Source organism: Anolis carolinensis, chromosome 1 (genome assembly GCF_035594765.1).
Source record: "Anolis carolinensis isolate JA03-04 chromosome 1, rAnoCar3.1.pri, whole genome shotgun sequence".
Taxonomy (NCBI): Eukaryota; Metazoa; Chordata; class Lepidosauria; order Squamata; family Dactyloidae; genus Anolis; species Anolis carolinensis.
Genome location: NC_085841.1, coordinates 263,443,506 through 263,462,052, shown reverse-complemented (window position 1 = coordinate 263,462,052; position 18,547 = coordinate 263,443,506). Strand labels below are relative to the sequence as shown.

At 40.6% G+C, this 18,547-nt stretch overlaps 1 protein-coding gene across 3 annotated transcripts in view; it reads right to left on the bottom strand.

Moving 5' to 3' along the window:
- The window catches only part of cracr2b (calcium release activated channel regulator 2B), a 63,663-nt gene that overhangs the window by 29,183 nt on the left and 15,933 nt on the right, over positions 1-18,547 (bottom strand). For 2 of the 3 annotated variants that reach the window (XR_010001902.1, XM_008108372.3), the window contains exons 2-7: positions 10,831-10,920; positions 8,920-9,164; positions 6,492-6,603; positions 3,046-3,205; positions 1,092-1,238; positions 152-242 (exon numbers count right to left, since the gene is read on the bottom strand). Coding sequence is in view for 2 of the 3 variants with exons in the window: in XM_008108372.3 (XP_008106579.1) it covers positions 152-242; positions 1,092-1,238; positions 3,046-3,205; positions 6,492-6,603; positions 8,920-9,111 (702 nt within the window). In the remaining variant the exon portion in view is untranslated. The remainder of the gene's footprint in view (positions 1-151; positions 243-1,091; positions 1,239-3,045; positions 3,206-6,491; positions 6,604-8,919; positions 9,165-10,830; positions 10,921-18,547) is intronic. The other variant, XM_062967596.1, reaches the window with a different exon arrangement.

The window sequence follows — 18,547 nt, the reverse complement described above, 5'->3', positions numbered from 1 at the left end:
TTGGTTTTTGCTTCCTTTGAGTGTCCTCTATAGAAATAAGTCCCCACAGTGCAGGAACGATCCGGGATTTGTCTCCTTGATTTAACAATTGAGAGGTGCAAGTGGCCTTCAGCTCAGGAGCTTTCATCCAAAGAGTGAGGAAGGAGTTTACCTGACAGAGCAGCTGTTCTCTTTCTGCCTTAATTTGCTGCTCCATTTCTTCATAGAGGCACCTGATTTCTCTGTCATGGTCTATCTCCCGCCTAGTAGCGCAAAAGTAAAAAAGAATTATATGTGGGAGATACAACCAAAATCTCATTAAACACTGGTGGGGTCGGGGAGGAAAATCCTGCTGGTGTAGTAATGTGGGATCATTGCTGCTTGCTGTTAAGTATGCAGCACCTCCCATTTGGAAGATGCTGTGAGGTCCTGGGTTTCTAAGTAGTGAAAGTGTCAAACCACTTGCCCTATGACCCACTTTGGGAGCTGTATGTCTTACCTAGGTCTTGGCCTGTGTTTACAAAGAGCAAAGATAAGGAGGGAGGAGGAGGAAAGAGAAAATCAAAAGGCAAGCTAACATGAGATGAGCCTGTACACTTTTCATAAACTTCTTGTTCTCTAATGCAGTCAAGAGAGAAATACTCCCAGGAGAGAAGGACCAAGGATCTCCCCCACTCATCTCTCTCATTCTCCGCATCCTTTACAATAACTGGGAGTGTTTACCACCCATTCTGAAAACATTTTTTCAAGCTGTGGAGTGAGTGAAAAGGAAACTGGTATTGCTGCCTTGAAGAATCTAGTTCTGGTCTTTGCTAGTTGGGATCAGGCTCCTGGGGGTACTTTGAACCACTCCTCCCATCTTAGGCATGTAAAGGGGATTTGCAAATAGGGACAATGAGGATCCTGTAACTGCTGCTGGCCACAGTCACCTTAACCTGGCCTTAGGTACAAGAGAGCAGTTCAGACAGCCACAACAATGAGACAATATTATCTGAAAAGTATTTTGGTTCATTGCTTCAAGCAGCAAATTGTCTTTAGCCTGCTCTAGTGACCTGGGCCCTACTGCTATCTTTCTACCACACAGTAACACCTGCAATCTGTTCTTCTCTTACCTTTTTAACACCAGTTCCATGGACTCTTTCTCCTGTTGTACATCCTTAAGATATGAGGAAATGCGAAAAATTAATTCTTCAAAAGTGCCCAAGAGCTCTGGCTGCTCTTTCCGAAGACGAGCCCAAAGCTCCTGGACCTCACTCTGACTGGAGAAAGACAAGCAGAACAATTTTGTAGTCCTCAAAAATGCAATCTAAAAACTTAACTTACTTTATAACTATTCATTCTTATCAGCAAACCTCCTAGCCCTCCCTCCACACATATCCTGTGGTGGACACAAAAGCAAACAAGAAACGATATCACTAGCCCCAGGTCTTGAAGTAGACAATGCAACTCTTTAAACTCAGAGTTCATAATTTGAGCCTTGAGTGTTACAGAATTCCTCTCCTTCATATTGTTCTATTTGATCCTTACCAAATTAGTTAGCCAAATGCGTTCTCTTCCACTGCTAAACTACTGCCAGTCTTGTTTAAATCTGCATGTAGATTCACTGGTTCACACTTGTTGAGTTACTTAAACTGAGAATTTGTTTGTTAGATGAAAGATGTTGTGGACTGATAAATGTCTACCGCAGGCATAGAGAACCTTTGGCCTCTAATGTTCTGGGCTGCAACTCCCATAGACTTTTAACACAGACCAGGGTGGCTGGGGAGTCTGAAAGCTTGGAGTCCAAAACATCTCGAGAGAAGGGTGTGCAAGAGACTCTGAAAAATCATTCAGATTTTTAAACCAGGAAGCCATAATATAATATGCTGTAGCAATGTTTTGGAATGTAGCTACAGTGAGGACTAATGTGTCCAAAGAGATTGTGTGCATTGGTGATTCTTGGGTACAGAAGCTGGATAAGCAACCTTTTTCCTGGATGGTGCTTTGCTCTTCCTGAGAGAGCAGGTGCACAGCTTGGAACAACTCATGGATTCATCTTTGCTAAAGGATTCCCAGATTAACTTTGCTTGGGACCAGTTTACCTGAAATGCCTGGGACCATCTATAGCCCTCCCCAGAGAGGGATAGCTTAGCCACAATAGCCCATGCACTGCTAACTTCCTATTTAAACTACAGCAATGGAGCCCCTGGTGGCACAGCGGATTAAACAGCTGAGTGTTGAACTTGCTGATCTAAAGGTCAGTGGTTTGAATCTGGGGAGCGGGGTGAGCTCCCGCTTTTAGCCCCAGCTTCTGCCAACCTAGCAGTTCGAAAACACGCAAATGTGAGTAGATCAATAGGTACCGTCCAGTGGAAAGGTAACGGTGCTCCATGCAGTCATGCTGGCCACATGACCTTGGAGGTGTCTATGGACAACACCGGCTCTTCAGCTTAGAAATGAAGATAAGCACCAACCCCCAGAGTCGGACACAACTAGGGGAAAACCTTTACCTTTACTAATGCAATCTATGTTGACCTCCCCTTGGAGATGCCTCAAAAGCTGCAGCTAAGTGCAACATGCAACTGCTAACTGGAATGCCACACAAAAACCATACAACAATGGTTTGAAAGAAACTGCACTGGCTGTCAATATACTTCTAGTCTGAACTCAAGATACAGATAATGGTTTCAAATGCTAAATGGTTGGGATCTTGAGAACCAAAGAAGCACCTCTCCCTGTAAAAGGTTTAAGATTTGTGGGAAGGGGTTGCCTTTGTGTACCATCAATTGGGGTATAACAGAAGGACATAGGAGAGAATCTCCTTTCGTTTGTCACTCCACCACCAACCCTTTGTGAAATATTCCTTCCTTTGAGGACTCTGTTGGTGTCATTCCATAACCAAGTAAACACTTTTTTTCCTAAAGCCTTCAGTGCTTAATGGAGTTTATAAAAATTCAAACATCCAGAGTTTTAAATTGGTCGAGTTCATTTTTCTTACACTGTGCCCTGAGTTTTTAAAATGTAGGATACAAATATTTTTAATGAGGCAAAAAAAGAAGAAGAATGGGCCAGAAAATTCCAACTTACTCTTCAAAGACTTGAAATGAATCTAGTTGTTCCAGCAGGGAGCAAAATCTCTTCTCCTCCTCATCTGTCTGGTCCAAATCATCTGACCAGCCAGACTCAAATGTCTCCTCATGTCTGGTGCTTTCAGAGCTTTGGTACTGTTCAATTCCAATGAATTTTCCTGTGAGAATAATAAATACCGGAAGGAACAAAATCGAATTGTAGCACAAGGATGAGACAGAAATGAGGATAATTTCTTGGTCTGTTCCAGGCTTGTAACTTTTGCAAATTGGTTAAAAAGAAAGATGCCAGTACAGAAAGTTGCTTGGAAACCAGTTCTGTCTTTTCATACAAAACCAACACGTGAGGTACATCAGTGCTAAAATCACTGGGGGTTGGTGAAGTAGAACATTCTTATGGAAAGCTCCTACATCGTCTCCTTACCTCTCCCAGTTTTAGCCAAACAATACCAAACAACACCTGAAACTGTCAGTAATGGGGACACATAAAAGACAAATGGAATTCCCTCTTTAAAATTAGGGCAATGAGCTGTCATTTCATAGTGACGGAAATGAACTCTGCGCATGCTCAGAGACACTCATCATCCCATGTTACTGATATTACTTCAAATGTTCCAAAGCTAACATTTGCAGTAGCATTTAAAATAAGTCTGAATTTCAGTCAAGTCTCAAGGTTGTTGGAAACTCCTAGGGGGAATATGGACATTTCCCCGTGCTTTTCTTATTCGAACTTGTTTGTATGTTCTCCTTATGTTAAAAAAACCCCAAAACACAAGCCTGAGTGTTATCCTATCCCATTCAGTATAACCTAACAAACTCATCCTCACTTGTGACCAGTTGGCCATGTGAGAGTTAAATGGAAGAGAAATTATTATTTTTTAAATCAAGATTTTAGAAATAAAAAGGTTCATCCTTGGTTCTGTCCCCTAAGGGTCTTACAAGTTAAGCTCTTGGCAGAGTTATATATTGTCTGTCCTGGCTCCCTTTCATGTCACTGGGTCAGGTCCCTGGTTGCCTGCTTAGCCTTAGAACACCAAGACATTCACAGTTTGTACAATACACTACCATGTTCCAGTTCAAATAAGAACTTCTCATTACTTTCTTGCCCGATTGCCTAGCTCTGATAGCCTTGATCAGCCCTCTTCCCATCGGATTTGTGGAACTGTTGACTTAAGCTGTTTTCTTAAGGAAAAAAAAGAACTTGGCTTCCTCTAATCAGCACAAAGCCAGAGAAATACTGTTGGAAGGGTCCCCCCCCTCCTCTATGTAAGTTCATACTTGGCAAAAACAATTTTGACTATAGCTTTCTTGCTTTGTTGTAGTTACAGGGCCTCCCTCTGTACTGTGGACCTGGATGCCTTAGTCTTAGAAAATGTCCTTCTTGGCAAAGCAACAGGACTGCACAAGATAACCCCATGACAATAGTACTCACTCGCAAGAAGCAAGCACATTCCCCAAACATGTTCTGCAAACATGAAACCTGGCAAGGTTGCATGGGAATTCACCCCTCTGAGAACTACAGTTGTGGAGATAGCTCAAAAATGCCAGGCAAAGACACGATATTTACTTTATATCTAGCAAAAATAGCAATGAACTCCCAACAACAACAAAAACTGCCAACTCAAATATTTGGTACTGGAACTGCCTAATGCAGGTTGAGAGTCTCCCTTTGGTGGAAACACTTCTGTTTATATGCTCTTCAGTTGTGTTGAGGATGGAGACCATAATAATAATAATAATAATAATAATAATAATAATAATAATAATAACAACAACAACAACAACAACAACAACAACAACAACAACCTGCCTCCATCTCCCTAAAGGGACTCAGCGAGGCTTACATGAGGACCAAGCCCAGCATAAACAAGCAATACAAGTTACATAATTAAAACATAAATCAATAAAGCAGTATAATTAAAATGATTAAAACCAGAAAAGTAAAAACATCATAAAATACATCCATTAGCATCATAACCAAAGAACTGGGAAAGGTGGGCATGTTCACATTTGAGAGGGGTGGGCAAGGCTTGTACAAAATGCAAAACAATAGGAATAAAGTGCAGGAAGAACCAAAACAACACTAGAGCTGGGCAGCCACGGTTGAGGCTAAACTATTATTCATAAGCACATTGACACATCAAAGTTTTTAAATGTGTACGGGGAAGTGGACAGAGTGGGGATTAATCTAATCTCCCTAGGGAGAGAGTTCCAGAGCCAGGGCACCACCACAGAGAAGGCCCCCTCTCTCATCGCCACCTGACGTGCTTGAGATGTTGGTGGAAGCAAGAAAAGGGCCTTCCCAGCAGATCTTAGAGATTGTGCCAGTACGTAGGGGGAGACATGGTCACGAAGATAAGCAGGGCCCGAACCGTTTAGGGCTTTATAGATCATAACCTGCACTTTAAATTGGGCACGGAAACTTAGCGGCAGCCAGTGGAGCTGCTTTAGTAGAGGCGTCATGCGCTCCCTGTAGCTAGCTCCAGTTAACCACCTGGCTGCCGACCTTTGCACCAATTGCAGTTTCCAGGCTGTCTTCAAAGGGAGCCCCACATAGAGTGCATTGCAGTAATCCAATCTAGATGTAACCAAGGCATGAACCACCATGGCCAAGTCAGACTTCCTGAGGTACGGTCACAGCTGGCATACAAGTTTTAGCTGTGCAAAGGCCCTTCTAGCTACCGCCGACACCTGAGCATCAAGCATCAGCTATTAATCCAGAAGGACACCCAGACTGCAGACATGTGTGCGCAGGGGGAATGTAACCCCATTGAGCACAGGTTGCCACCCTATACCCCGATTGGCCCCACGACTGACCAGGATGACCCCTGTCTTGTCTGGATTAAGCTTCAGCTTGTTAGCCCTCATCCAGTCCATCACAGCAGCCAGGCACTGGTCCAGGATCCGGTGGGCTTCGTTGGAATTAGGTGGAAACGAGTAGTACAGTTGAGTGTCATCTGCGTAGAGATGGCACCCAACTCCGAAACTCCAGATGACCTCTCCCAGCAGTTTCATGTAGATGTTAGAGCTTGGGAGAAAGAATGGAGCCTTGCAGAACCCCACAGGTCAAAGGCCAGGGTCCTAGCAGCTTCACCAACTGGGTGCGACCCTCTAGGAAGGAGCCGAGCCACAGCGAAGCAGTGCCCCCAAGACCCATTCCAGAGAGCTGCCCCAGAAGGATACCATGGCCAGTGGTATTGAAAGCTGCTGAGACGTCCAGGGACACACTCCCCCGTCTAGTTCTCTGTGAAGGTCATCAACCAAGGCGATTAAAGCCATCTCCGTACCGTGCCTGTGAGGTTCAATGTGAGCGTTGGCTATCATTTACTGGGGCTGATGGAACTTGCATCTAAAAATACATGTTCTCCATCCCAGCCTACCTGAATGTGAAGAGATAATTGTCACAACTATTTGAAATATCCTCATTAAGAACCAGCACTCCCTTACCTAGACCCATACTGAATTCAACTGGGGTGAGATAACCATTATTGTTTTGTTCCAGGTTATCAAAAACAGCTTCTAGTTGTTCAGTGGTGAGAGGCAGCTCACATTGCAACCGCTGTGAGAAAAGGAAAGGAAGGAAAGGAAGTTTAAATCCAGGATTTTTGGTTTATGCTTACTAGAACATATCAAGGAAAAATTGCTTAATCCATTTTCCAGCTTTCCCTTATTAATGTAGTCAAGTGGCCAGATTTAATTGTGCAAGTTGAGAGATCTTTTACCCATAAAGCTAACATAGTGCTTGTTAACTAAGTGAAAACAAAAAGTGTCTTCTTTAAAAAATATTTTTTTTTCAGATAAAGCGGCCAAAGGAGCAGGATATATCTGCTTAGCTATTTGCATGGCTGAATTAACCAGGATATAATCCTTAAATGGCTTTAATGGTACACAACCCATGGGAAACTGTCAGAAGTCAATTTGCAAGTGGCAAGCTATTTGCTCTGACATAACAGAAGAGTGTTCCCTGGTTGCAAGCTCTGCCCAGTTTTACGCAAGTCATTGTACTTCCTTTTAACTACAATATGACCCCATTATCCATGGGGCATTTACTCATGCTCTAAAAATATTTGTGGGCCTTTCTAATAAATAATAATAATAATAATAATAATAATAATAATAATAATAATAATAATAATGCAATCCCAGGTGACAGTCGCATTGACGAAAAACAACAGGAAAAACTCAGCCGCTATCAGGACCTCAAGATTGAACTTCAAAGACTCTGGCAGAAACCAGTGCAGGTTGTCCCGGTGGTGATGGGCACACTGGGTGCTGTGCCAAAAGATCTCAGCCGGCATTTGGAAACAATAGACATTGACAACATTACGATCTGCCAACTGCAAAAGGCCACCCTACTGGGATCTGCACGCATCATCCGAAAATACATCACACAGTCCTAGACACTTGGGAAGTGTTCGACTTGTGATTTTGTGATATGAAATCCAGAATGTCTATCTTGTTTGCTGTGTCATACAATAAAATAATAATAATAATAACAACAACAATAACAACTTTATTTTTGTATCCCTCCTCCATCTCCCCGAAGGGACTCAGGGCGGCTCACATGGGGACAAGCTCAACAACACAAGTTAAAACACAGAACAATCAATTAAAAACATTACAACTACATAAAACAATAAAACACATCAACAGAATTAAAACCAGGACAATAATAATAACTAAACATTAAGAGGGTAAAATTGTGTAGAACTCTGAATAGGGCTCCTAAGAGGTATAAGGGCAGTCAAAAATAGGGGTGGAGGAGCAAGGTCCTCCAGTATTATTCTGTGGTATACTTCCAGCTAAATTATAGTAAAAAATATAGGGTTTGCTATTACCCACAGTTTCATGGTGATCTTGGAACATATAATCCCATCCCATTGTGCTATGAGGGTTGTGCTGTGCCTTACATTATTAATTTACATGCAAACATTATATAGCTGATAACAGCAACATTATGACTATTCTTGCTTTATTTTTACATGTTTGTCACAAGCAACATACTATACATATATTACATCAGATAGACATGCTCTTCTGAGTTGCACATATATATCTAGATATGGTTGAGGGCAGGAAGCTTGGAAACAGAAAAGGAGGATGAAATTAAATGCAGAATATAACAACAGTGTCAGTTATGGTCTCAGCAATGCCCACAGATGAAACAGTTCTTGTTGTTAACATGATGGCATTGGGAAGCTTTTGTTCCTACACAAACCACAGGGAGTATATACCTGGACCTCTTACTGAACTGCAATCTAATGCTTTAAAGTTCTTGTCTCCTTGAAACCAGAACATTTTCCTTTGTTCCAGAATAACCACTGTAATGCTATTTAACAAAGAATTCTGAAAAGCTGAAATATTCTCCTTGTGGTTTTATAATACTGAAGTTTCTAACACCAGATGATTCCCCATTTGTTATTTCTCATTTGTAGGCTGCAGACCACAAAGCTTCATGTCATGACAAATCTGATGGATTTCCACTCCATCCAGCTGAACTTAGTGCTTTCCATGGGGATAGAATTCAAAGATATAGCTATGTTACTCTGGAATATCAGCATGTAAAGGGATCTTGTAGCACCTTTGACACTGAAGTTAGTAGCTTTCATAGACTACTCCCTTGGTTGTGTCTGATGAAGCAGACCTCAGTCTACAAAGGTTTATGCTAGCACCTTCTTTCTCTCAGTTTCCTTGAAATATGCTATAAACCCCTTCACATGCATAGCAAATCTGCTAGTCTTAAAGATGCCACAGAACCCTTTTTGTTGTTTTTAATATTTACTGAGAACAGAACAGAGCTTGTGGAGATAGGATCTCAAGAGAACTGGAGCTTTGTCTCTGAAGCAGTGATGGCAAAAGTATCTCTCCCACTTACTTGCATGTCAGCTTTGGTAATAAAGCCCTTTCCCTCCTTGTCACAGAGATGGAAGAGCTCCCTGGCCTTTTCCAACATTTCCATATTGTTCAAGCAGAGAGGAAGAGGTGACGAGGGAACAGAAACAGTTCCATCCTCATCCTCACCATGGGCTGTTTCAAAGCGTCCATTTTGCTTGTCAGTTCTTTCCATTGCTTCACAACGCTTTCTTCGGAGGCATTAGAACGTAACGGTCTGTTTTCTTTCTTTTAGAAAAAGAAAAGTCAACGTAAATTATTTGAATCCTTAAAATCTTAAATGAAAGGATCCACATGTAACATTCTTACTAGATCATGAAGCGAAATACAGGAAATGTCCTATTTCTATTACTGAAAGAGAAGAGAAGAACAGAACAGAAAAGAAAAGAAAAAGAACTTACAGCAAAGATGAGAATAATGTGTCTATGCTATTTGATTGCCCTTCCAGCCTCACGTAGACCCTTCTCTGTCACACCACCATTTTTTAGGTTTGTTTTTTAAAACACTTCCCTCAGAAGCCTCCCTCATAAATTATTTTCTTTTTATATAGAGTAAAATACATAGAGCCAACACATATTTTAAAGACAAAAAAGTAAGTGACCTCTGGCCACTTACATTTTTTAGAGGTATGTTTTTTAAAATGGGGAAAGGGGTTAGTGGGAAATTAGTCCATGGGCCAGTCCAGTCTCCCCACTCAGCAATGAGATAATTTGCAATTTCCTTCACACAACTGTCTTCTCGCAGAAATACACTGATGACTGCCCTTGTCAGACAAGAGGAATAAGTGCCCCCAGTTCTTGTGGATGGAGGCCTTTCCTCATTACTCTCATACATGTGTACTGGTTTCTAAGGCTCTGAAACATAGTTCTCTGATGGCACCTGCTTGTTGCCAAGGGAAAAGGAACCATTGTTGTCAAGATGAAATATATCTATGTACAGACTATCACTCATGGCTGAGTTTGATTGCCTTCCAAGGGTAGAGTCTTGGTAGTGGGTCTATAAGTGATTGTGAAGGCCTATTCTGGATCTGCATGGTCTTGTCTTCCAAGGGTAGAGTCTTGGTAATGGGTCCATAAATGACTGTGAAGGCCTGTTCTGGATCTGCAATGAGGACATAGATTTTCAGATGGAAGGCAATTCTGACAAGGATTTGCTTGACATGTCTTTCTCTTGGCACGTTTCTCCATTTCACCCTCTATTTGTGCCTGCTCAAAATCCTTAGCACTGTTGAGAACAGCTGGCCTCCAGTTACAATGCTCAAATGCCAGGGCTTCCCAGTTCTAGGTGTTTGCTCTCCAATTTTTTAGGTTAGCTTTAAGCCCATCTTTAAATCTCTTTTGCTGTTCACCGACATTCCGTTTTCTGTTCTTACGCTGAGAATAAAGTAACTGTTTTCGGAGACTATGATTGGGCATTCAGACAACATGGCCAGTACAGCAAAATTGATTGTTGCGAAGGGGAAAAGAACCATTGTCATCAAAATGAAATAAACACAAATTAAATGGGGAAAATGGGAGGAGGCATCAGTATCCAAGCTGACTTATTATTGAGCTTAAGGCAGTATTTGTTCAGATTCAGGAAAACTTGACTTCAATTACCAAAACATCTGCCAATTCTAGATCCTGATATAAATTAGATCATAGCGTTGGAAGCCACTTTTGATTTCTTTCCATGAAGTGCTTTGGACACACATTAAAGTCAGTGTATTTACTGAGGAAGGAGAAGCAATGGATTCAATGGAACATGCTGCTTAGTAGATCTGCAGAGAACTGTGCTATACTTTAAGGTCTAGCACTTGATAGTGTTGAACTACAATTCCCTACAATGCTAACCAGCACAAAAAATGACAAAGGGAGACTTGCAGGTCTCCTGCTTTAGGAGCAGAACTACTTACATGCATATTTTTCCAAATTTCATTTTGTTGATTTCTTGATGTAAATTATCATCATCATAAAACCTTTGAGTCTTGCATGACATTTACACACTGGAAAACAAAGGAAGGTATTCAATTTTACTGCCAACAGAACATGACTTTAGTTAGTAACAACAGTATGCTACAAACATTTATGATTGAAATAGCAGAAGCTAATGTCAGAAAATGCTGAAGACAAGGGGTATTTCCTCCTCCTTTGGAAGAGATAATGCCTCTCAACAAGTCTTGTGTGGGCTAGGATACCAACATTAGTCATCCCTGAAGGGCTTGGAATCTCCATCTTGTATTTAAAAAGCACATTCATGTATAAGCAATAACCCGCCAACCTTGTTTATCTTTATAGCCAAGAATCTCAGATCATAAATCACATGTAGTAAAATTTCACAGAAGCCAAGTGGAAAAAAGTTTTTGCCATCTGTTTATGTGGTTGAGAGCTATTCCAACTCTTTTTGGGAAAGAGTTTAAAGACAAAGGCCAATGGAGCAAAAAATAAAAAATAAAAACACATGCTGCTCAGAAGGAAGTGGTAGTGGTAGAAACCAAAATATGATGAGTTATAAGTTTCCTATTTAGAAGGAAGTAGTAAAGGTAGAAACCAAAATACGATTAGTTATAAGTTTACTTAAACTTGCCCAGAGGAATTACTGGGCCTTTTGTACTTCTTTCAAGTTCATTAAATTTACTTCAAAAGATCCTTTTCAAAGAAAACAGGAAAGACCTGTGTGAAGCCTCAGTAGTGTAAGATCAGCAAGAGATGATTATCATTCAAGGTAGCAAACTGAACGCATATTGCTACAATAATTACTGATGAGCAGTCAGTGCCACAAGCCAGAGGTTTAAGCCGGCCGTCTCCAGATAGCACTAAAATAGTCCTGACAAAGTGTATTCTTTATATCAGTGGTTTTCAACCTGTGGGCCGCAGCCCAGCAGTGAGCCGCGAGAATGAAAATCTGGTCCGCAAACCTCCTTCCTCTTTATTTTATTTTATTTATATTATTTCCACTCCCTTCCACAGAGCTGACCATTGCATTGGATAGACCACAACAGCTCTAGATTATTAAATATGGTTTTCTATGGGCAAGCAGATAGCAACTACTGGATGGCATATGTTCTGCATCAGAAACTAGAGCTGATGTGGTCTATCCAATGCAATTTTCTGAATCAGCACCCCAAATAACCAAACCAAAGCTAAAATTGACAAAAAACTGATTTGTAATCCTTTTGGTACTAATGTTGGAGAGTGGTTCTTGGTCAAAGTGGGCCCTGGTCAAAAAAGGCTTGGAACCACTGCTTTATATAGATAGAAGGAATTAACATAAATAAAAATACACCAAATAAGTCATGTACCTACCACCTGAAAGGGATCATGAATAGTCAATGGGGGTATTACAGAGGCAAACCATGGAAAGTTTTGAGATATAAGTCAGATTTAAAAATCTTCCAAATTTCCTCCCAGAATTATAAGGCACTACCTTGCTCTCCTCACCTTCTAGGCATTCAAACTCCTTTTCAAAGGTTTCAGTTGAAGAAGACTGAGGTTTGTACCCATTTATTGCTCTAGGAGGAAATAAAATGTTTTCTACCATATTTGCCACTTCATAAAATAATCAGCACAATTCCCTGCCCACATGCCTGGTGAAAAACATTCATAATATCCATCCATCATGAGTCACCAGAGGCTGGAGAAGGAGGGTGAAAAATACGAAATCTACTGAGGCAAATGTTTCCTGAAAGAGTCAAAACCATGTTCAAAAGGGTCATTTTAATCTTTTAATGGCCTTTGTGCATGTAGATGGAGGGGGCAGAACAAGAGTGGGGGACAAAATGCAGTTTACAGGAGAAAAAAGTATTTTGACAGCCTTTCATAACCTTCTTCTGCATAGATGGATTTTAAGAGGTCATTGATGTGTTTGTTAAAATTACCAGTAAGAAGGTTAGGGATTCCAAACAATACACTAACTCACTTACTTACTCACTCACTCACTCACTCCTGCTGGGTTAGCTGTTCTATTAGCCTCACCCTTCCAAGGGATTATAAGGCTTTTGGAAAGATTAATCTTTTAGCATGGCTTCAAAAACAAAACACAGGCAGCAGCGCACAGGTGAGGTGCATATGCTGCTTCCTTCCCATCCCAGAGATTATGTCCTTTCCTCTTTAAGGATTGCCAGCTCACAAACACATAAGTAGTGAACCATTTCCTTTACTATTTATGCAAATCAGACCTAATTCAACATGGATTTGGGCAAAGCAACCATGAAAGAAAAATCACCTTCCTCCTAAACTGTGGTAATTAATGGCAACATTAAGAACCTGACTTTCACAGAGGCAGACCACTGGTCTACTTGGCTCTGTGTTCATTGATAGAAAGGACTGTAGAGTTTCTGACACAGGGACCATTCACATTGCAGAATTAAAACATCACAACTGAATGTGGGGCATTTAGAATTTGCAGACATAGAGCTCCCTTGGGACTTCTGACCAAACTACATATCCCAAGATTCCAAAGGATGTAGCCATGGCAGTAAAAGTAGAATCATAGTGCTATAATTGTGTAGTGTTAAAGGGCTCTTGACCCAGGATCTGTGCATGAAAAGCACCTGCTCTTATATGGCCCCATACATAGCAGGAATTGATTGCTACAGTTATCAAGGAATCCAGTCTTTGTCCCTTTGGGCTTGCCATGTCACCACATTTTTTCTGAAAATTGTTTGAAAACAGCACATGGAAGTGATGAGACATCTTCTAGGCCAATAGTTCTCAACCTGGGGTCCCCAGATGTTTTTGAGCTTCAACTCCCAGAAATCCTAACAGCTGATAAGCTGGCTAGGATTCTGGGAGTTTGTAGGCCAAAAACATCTGGGGACCCCAGGTTGAGAACCACTGTTCGAGGCTCTCTCCTGCATTTGTTTGAAATATTCACCATTTTATATAAGGTCCAACATTTTACTACAATACTATATATTTATAATGGAACACAAGTGTCCATGAATTTTGGTGTCTGAAGGGTTTCCAGGATCAAAGCTGCAGTAACTACTGAGGACTCATTGAAGTTGCAATTCTCTCCCCACATATCTTCGAATAAGAACACTAAATTCATTGATATTTAAGGCTGCACTATAAACCCTGATTCATATAGACTGAGCCAATTACCTTACCTTTCGCGTAGGTTGAACAGATTACATGCTGTTGGCAGGCACTAATGGAATTATAAGATGCAATGCTGTGTCAAAACAACAAAAGTAAAGAAGCAGATAGAAAACAGTGCCAGATTGCTCAAGATTAATCTGATGTTTGGCAAAAAAAATAGTTTTTTACCTATTCCTGGAGCAGTTCTGACAATTAGAAACCCTGTGGGATGTAAAGGTTTTCATGTTTAACTAGGACTGAGAGTTCAAATCCCCATTCAGCCATGGAAATCCATTGGATAACCTTGGGCAAATTCCACCCTCTCAGCCCCTGGGAAAGGCAAGGGCACCCCCACCCCCACAAATCTTGCAAAGAAAACTCCATGTTTGGGCTGCCATGAGTTGCAAATGACTAAAAGGCACAAAACAACACTGACAATAAATTACAACAGACCACTTCACACAGTATCCTGTAAGTGCCTGCTGGCATGCTCTTATCTTTCAACACTTCCCTCAACTCAGAAATGGAGGAAACCACAGTCTGCCCCAGCACATTGGGAGTATTAAAGAGATTCTGTTTCTGCTGGTGGAAGCCAAGGCAAAAAAGATGGAGAACACTTTGTCACAAACTGTGATGCCCTCTACCACACTGGACAAGTTACCTTGACAAGTTACCTGGCAGCTGTATTGTACTGTTTAATGCACTTTATTTCCCCAACTTGTCACAGCTGAGTGTCCAAAGCAGCCCTTAAAGATAATATTTACCTAACAAAAACAAATGTTGGCATATAAACACCAAGAGAAGCATACTGTCAGGTAGGTTGTTTCCTCATTCATTAGCAGTTGCTCTAATATTCAACTGAAATCTTTATTTTTATTTTTATTTTAAACTGCTTTTACAGTAATTCAAGGGATTGGGAACTGAACTATCAAATTCCTCGACTGAACCATCAGTAACAATCATGCTTTGAGGAAAATCAAACTGAGAGAACTACAAATCAAACATGAACTAGTGATCTTAAAGGCTGCTTCCCTAACAATCTTTAGTACAGATATACTGCGCTCATACAAACCAGAACCTTAGGAGATTGGGGAGCTGGATATATAATATAGCCTACTTATTCATGAATTTGATATTCATGGTTTTACTAAACACCCTCCAAAAAGTATTCTCTTGCCCCGTGAAGTGCTCATGGATCTCTCTGGGTTCCTCAATACTATTCTATAGCATGCTTCTGGTTCAAATATAGTCAAAACATAAAGCTGCTATTGTCTAGGGTTTCAGGTATTCACGTGGGAGGTTCCTCTAGGATACGGGACTCTACTATAATGACAATGAGAAACACATGGTGGCTGAAATGACATAAGCAGGAAGGAATTCTGGACAATATGAGCTACTATGGTAAGGTGACAAGAATAGAGCTTGAAAAGTTACCCTAAAGAAGAATGATAATATTGATACCTTGAAGTCATCAGCAATTGGGCCTTGGCATGGTAATGCTTGATAGCATCATCACAGCTCAGCTGTGTACTTCAGCATGTCATTATTTCCATTTCTCTTAAAAGTAACTTTCCAAGCTCCCCATGAAACAGTGGTTCTAAACCTGTGAGTCCCCAAGTGTTTTGGCCTAGAACTCCCAGAAATTCCAGCCAGTTTACCAGCTGTTGGGATTTCTGGGAGTTGAAGGCCAAACCATCTGGGGATCCACAGGTTGAGAACCATTGCCATGGAGTATCCTAAGTTCAATCAGGGAAGTGTGTGATTGTATACCACAGCAGTGAGCATTTTGCAGCATTTAATCATTCTAACCTCTGAACGATCATTTCATATGTAACCAATTGAAACAAAGTGAATACACAGAACACCTTTGTTACACTGACTAGGATTCACAAGTTAGAAATAACTTCTTGCTTACTCTTGACTAGCCATTTGACTGAAAATAATAGTCTGATAGCGAGTGACGGGAATAGTCCTTAGGCCTAAGGACTTAAATTTTGGCCAAACCTGGAAAAGGGGATCCCAGTTTACCTTCTTCTTGTCTGAGTATTTGTCTCTCTCCCACTTTTAACAGAAACTGTTGTGCTATCTCTTGTGCAACCATTTGGGCAGGATACAGCCAAGTTAGCCATCAGTGAATAAGCATACTCCTCTTACATCATCATCTACTTAACCTTAATTTATCAGGGCCCCAATTCAGTTCCCATTATGAAGAACCAACTGATGATCTACCAGAACTAAAAAAAATTGATTTCTGCAATTAACCCAATCAAAGGCATTCAGGAACATAAGAAACATTCCAAATTAAGACAAGCATGGCTACAAAAGGTCCACTATAACTTTCAAAGATTTCTAATGCAGAGGACAGCGATTTATATAAGCTTAAACGTTTTTAAAAAGAAAGTAGAAACATTATATCCTGTAATACTGTATAAGTAAAAAAACTTCCTTTAGTATCTGCAAGTATGCAGAAATACTATTGCCTCCTGCAATGTAGAAATAAAATCCATATATTTCCAATTATATTAATTTTGCACAATTCTAAACCAGTTATCATTGGAACATCCATAATATGCAAAATACACCATTTCAATTCACAGCCTGTTCAAATTTGCATCCTTCAACAACAGCTACTGCAAACAAGAGATTGCAAACAGATTCCTCTTACTGTCAAAAAGTATTGAGGGCACACAATGCTAATGCAATTTACAGGGATACAATGGGAATTCTACATATATTGTGGTGCTTGCACAAAGTAATGAGAATTGTCTAAAATCCTATAATTGCCAATTGTTCCATGTCCACGTCATCTACTGCTATCTTGGTCAAACCAACCAATGAAAGTTTCTGAAAGATCCCTAGAAAATGATCTTTCTTGCCCAAGCACCCAGCACTAGTGGCAACTGAAAAAATAACCCCACACACTGCATACTGTTCTGAAAGTGATCGGCTCCTTGATCATACAATTGAACTGGGTTCAAGTGCAATCCAAAGCCCTCAATGAAAGAACTGGGATTCATGGTGACGAATTCTGGCTGAGAATTCTCCCTCCTTAAACTGCAAATCCAAGGATCCTATAGGATGGAACCATGGAGGTTAAATTGAAATTGTAGCACAATAATGGTATTGTGTAATAAGGCCTGTGTTACACTGAGGAAGGGAAAGGTCCTCATCTGACTGAGAATTATTTATTAATTTTATTTACAGTATTTATATCCCACCCTTCTCACCCCGAAGGGGACTAAGAGCAGCTTTGCAGAACACATATATGGCAAACATCCAATGCTGATTATACAATTAACAAGGACAAACAATACAGAAGAGGAAAGGGCAGCTTTTTCACATCTTATTTCTGGCATCTTATTTTTTTTAATTATTTTTTTTTGAGGCTGTGCTCAACTCCAGCCACAAGGGTTCTGTTGCTCCATCTTCCATGCCGAGGATCTCCTCCCAATCCTCCCAATCCTTTATGTCCTTAAAGGCGCCTTTATAACCCACCCAACCCCCCTCACTAAAATATGGTACCTATTTTATCTATTTGCATTTCTGCTTTCAATCCTGCTACCGTAGGTGGCAGGTGAGCTGGGGCTAACAGCGGGTGCTCCTCCCCAACCTGGGATCAAACCGCTGACCTTTTGATCAGTAGGATCTTTCTGCAGCACAGTGGTTTAGCCTGCTGTGCTAAGCCCGGCCCCAGAACAATTCAAATTTAGTTCACAAAAGTTACAGATCAGGCAGCAAATTATACTGTCATGTTTTCTTCCTTATAAAGAGCACTTTCTGGTTATTGAAAACAAGTTAGAAATGGTGGTGAATAATGAGGAAGATGAAGCCCTGCCCTAGCATTTTGCTTGCTACACTTGTTTTGCAGTAGACTGAACATTTTTCTATAGGAAAGCAGTTCTTCCTCCAATCCGAAATACAGCAGCCCAGAAGGACATTTACTGCTTCTTGCATGTGCACACTAGTCTTTAACGTCCAACAACATATAGTGTTATCTCTGCAAAAGCTGAGAGTTTAATCTGGTCTGTGTACTGTATTTCTCAAATCCATGCCATTGTTCTTATCACCTGTAACTCCCAGGACTTATTTCCTTTGGCATGCTTTTGGATTGCATATGGGACTTTGCCCAACTCTTTAGGGAACAAATACCTGGATTTCCAGAGGGGCTGTTCATTCAAGTTCAGACCTTTTATTCAGCTACCATATGGCTGGATAATCACAATTTAAATGAGTAGAAGGACAGAAGAGTACATAATAAAGGCAATGCAGGAAATACGGTTTTAGAGAGATGCATGCAAATATATAAATCTCAGGACCTCAAAATAGATCACATAGGCAAATATTATCTCCTTTGCAAATTGATTTCAATTTTATTTTTAATGCTAAAGGAAAACTATATATGTGTTTCATTTCTGAGTTCTCTTCATCGAGGACTTCCTGTTTCCATGGCATATTGAGATGGTCATAACCTCACTTTGCGTCAATTTCATTAGGGTAACAAGACCAAAAACATCTGCCAATTATATCAAAAGAACCTCTGACAGGAAATGG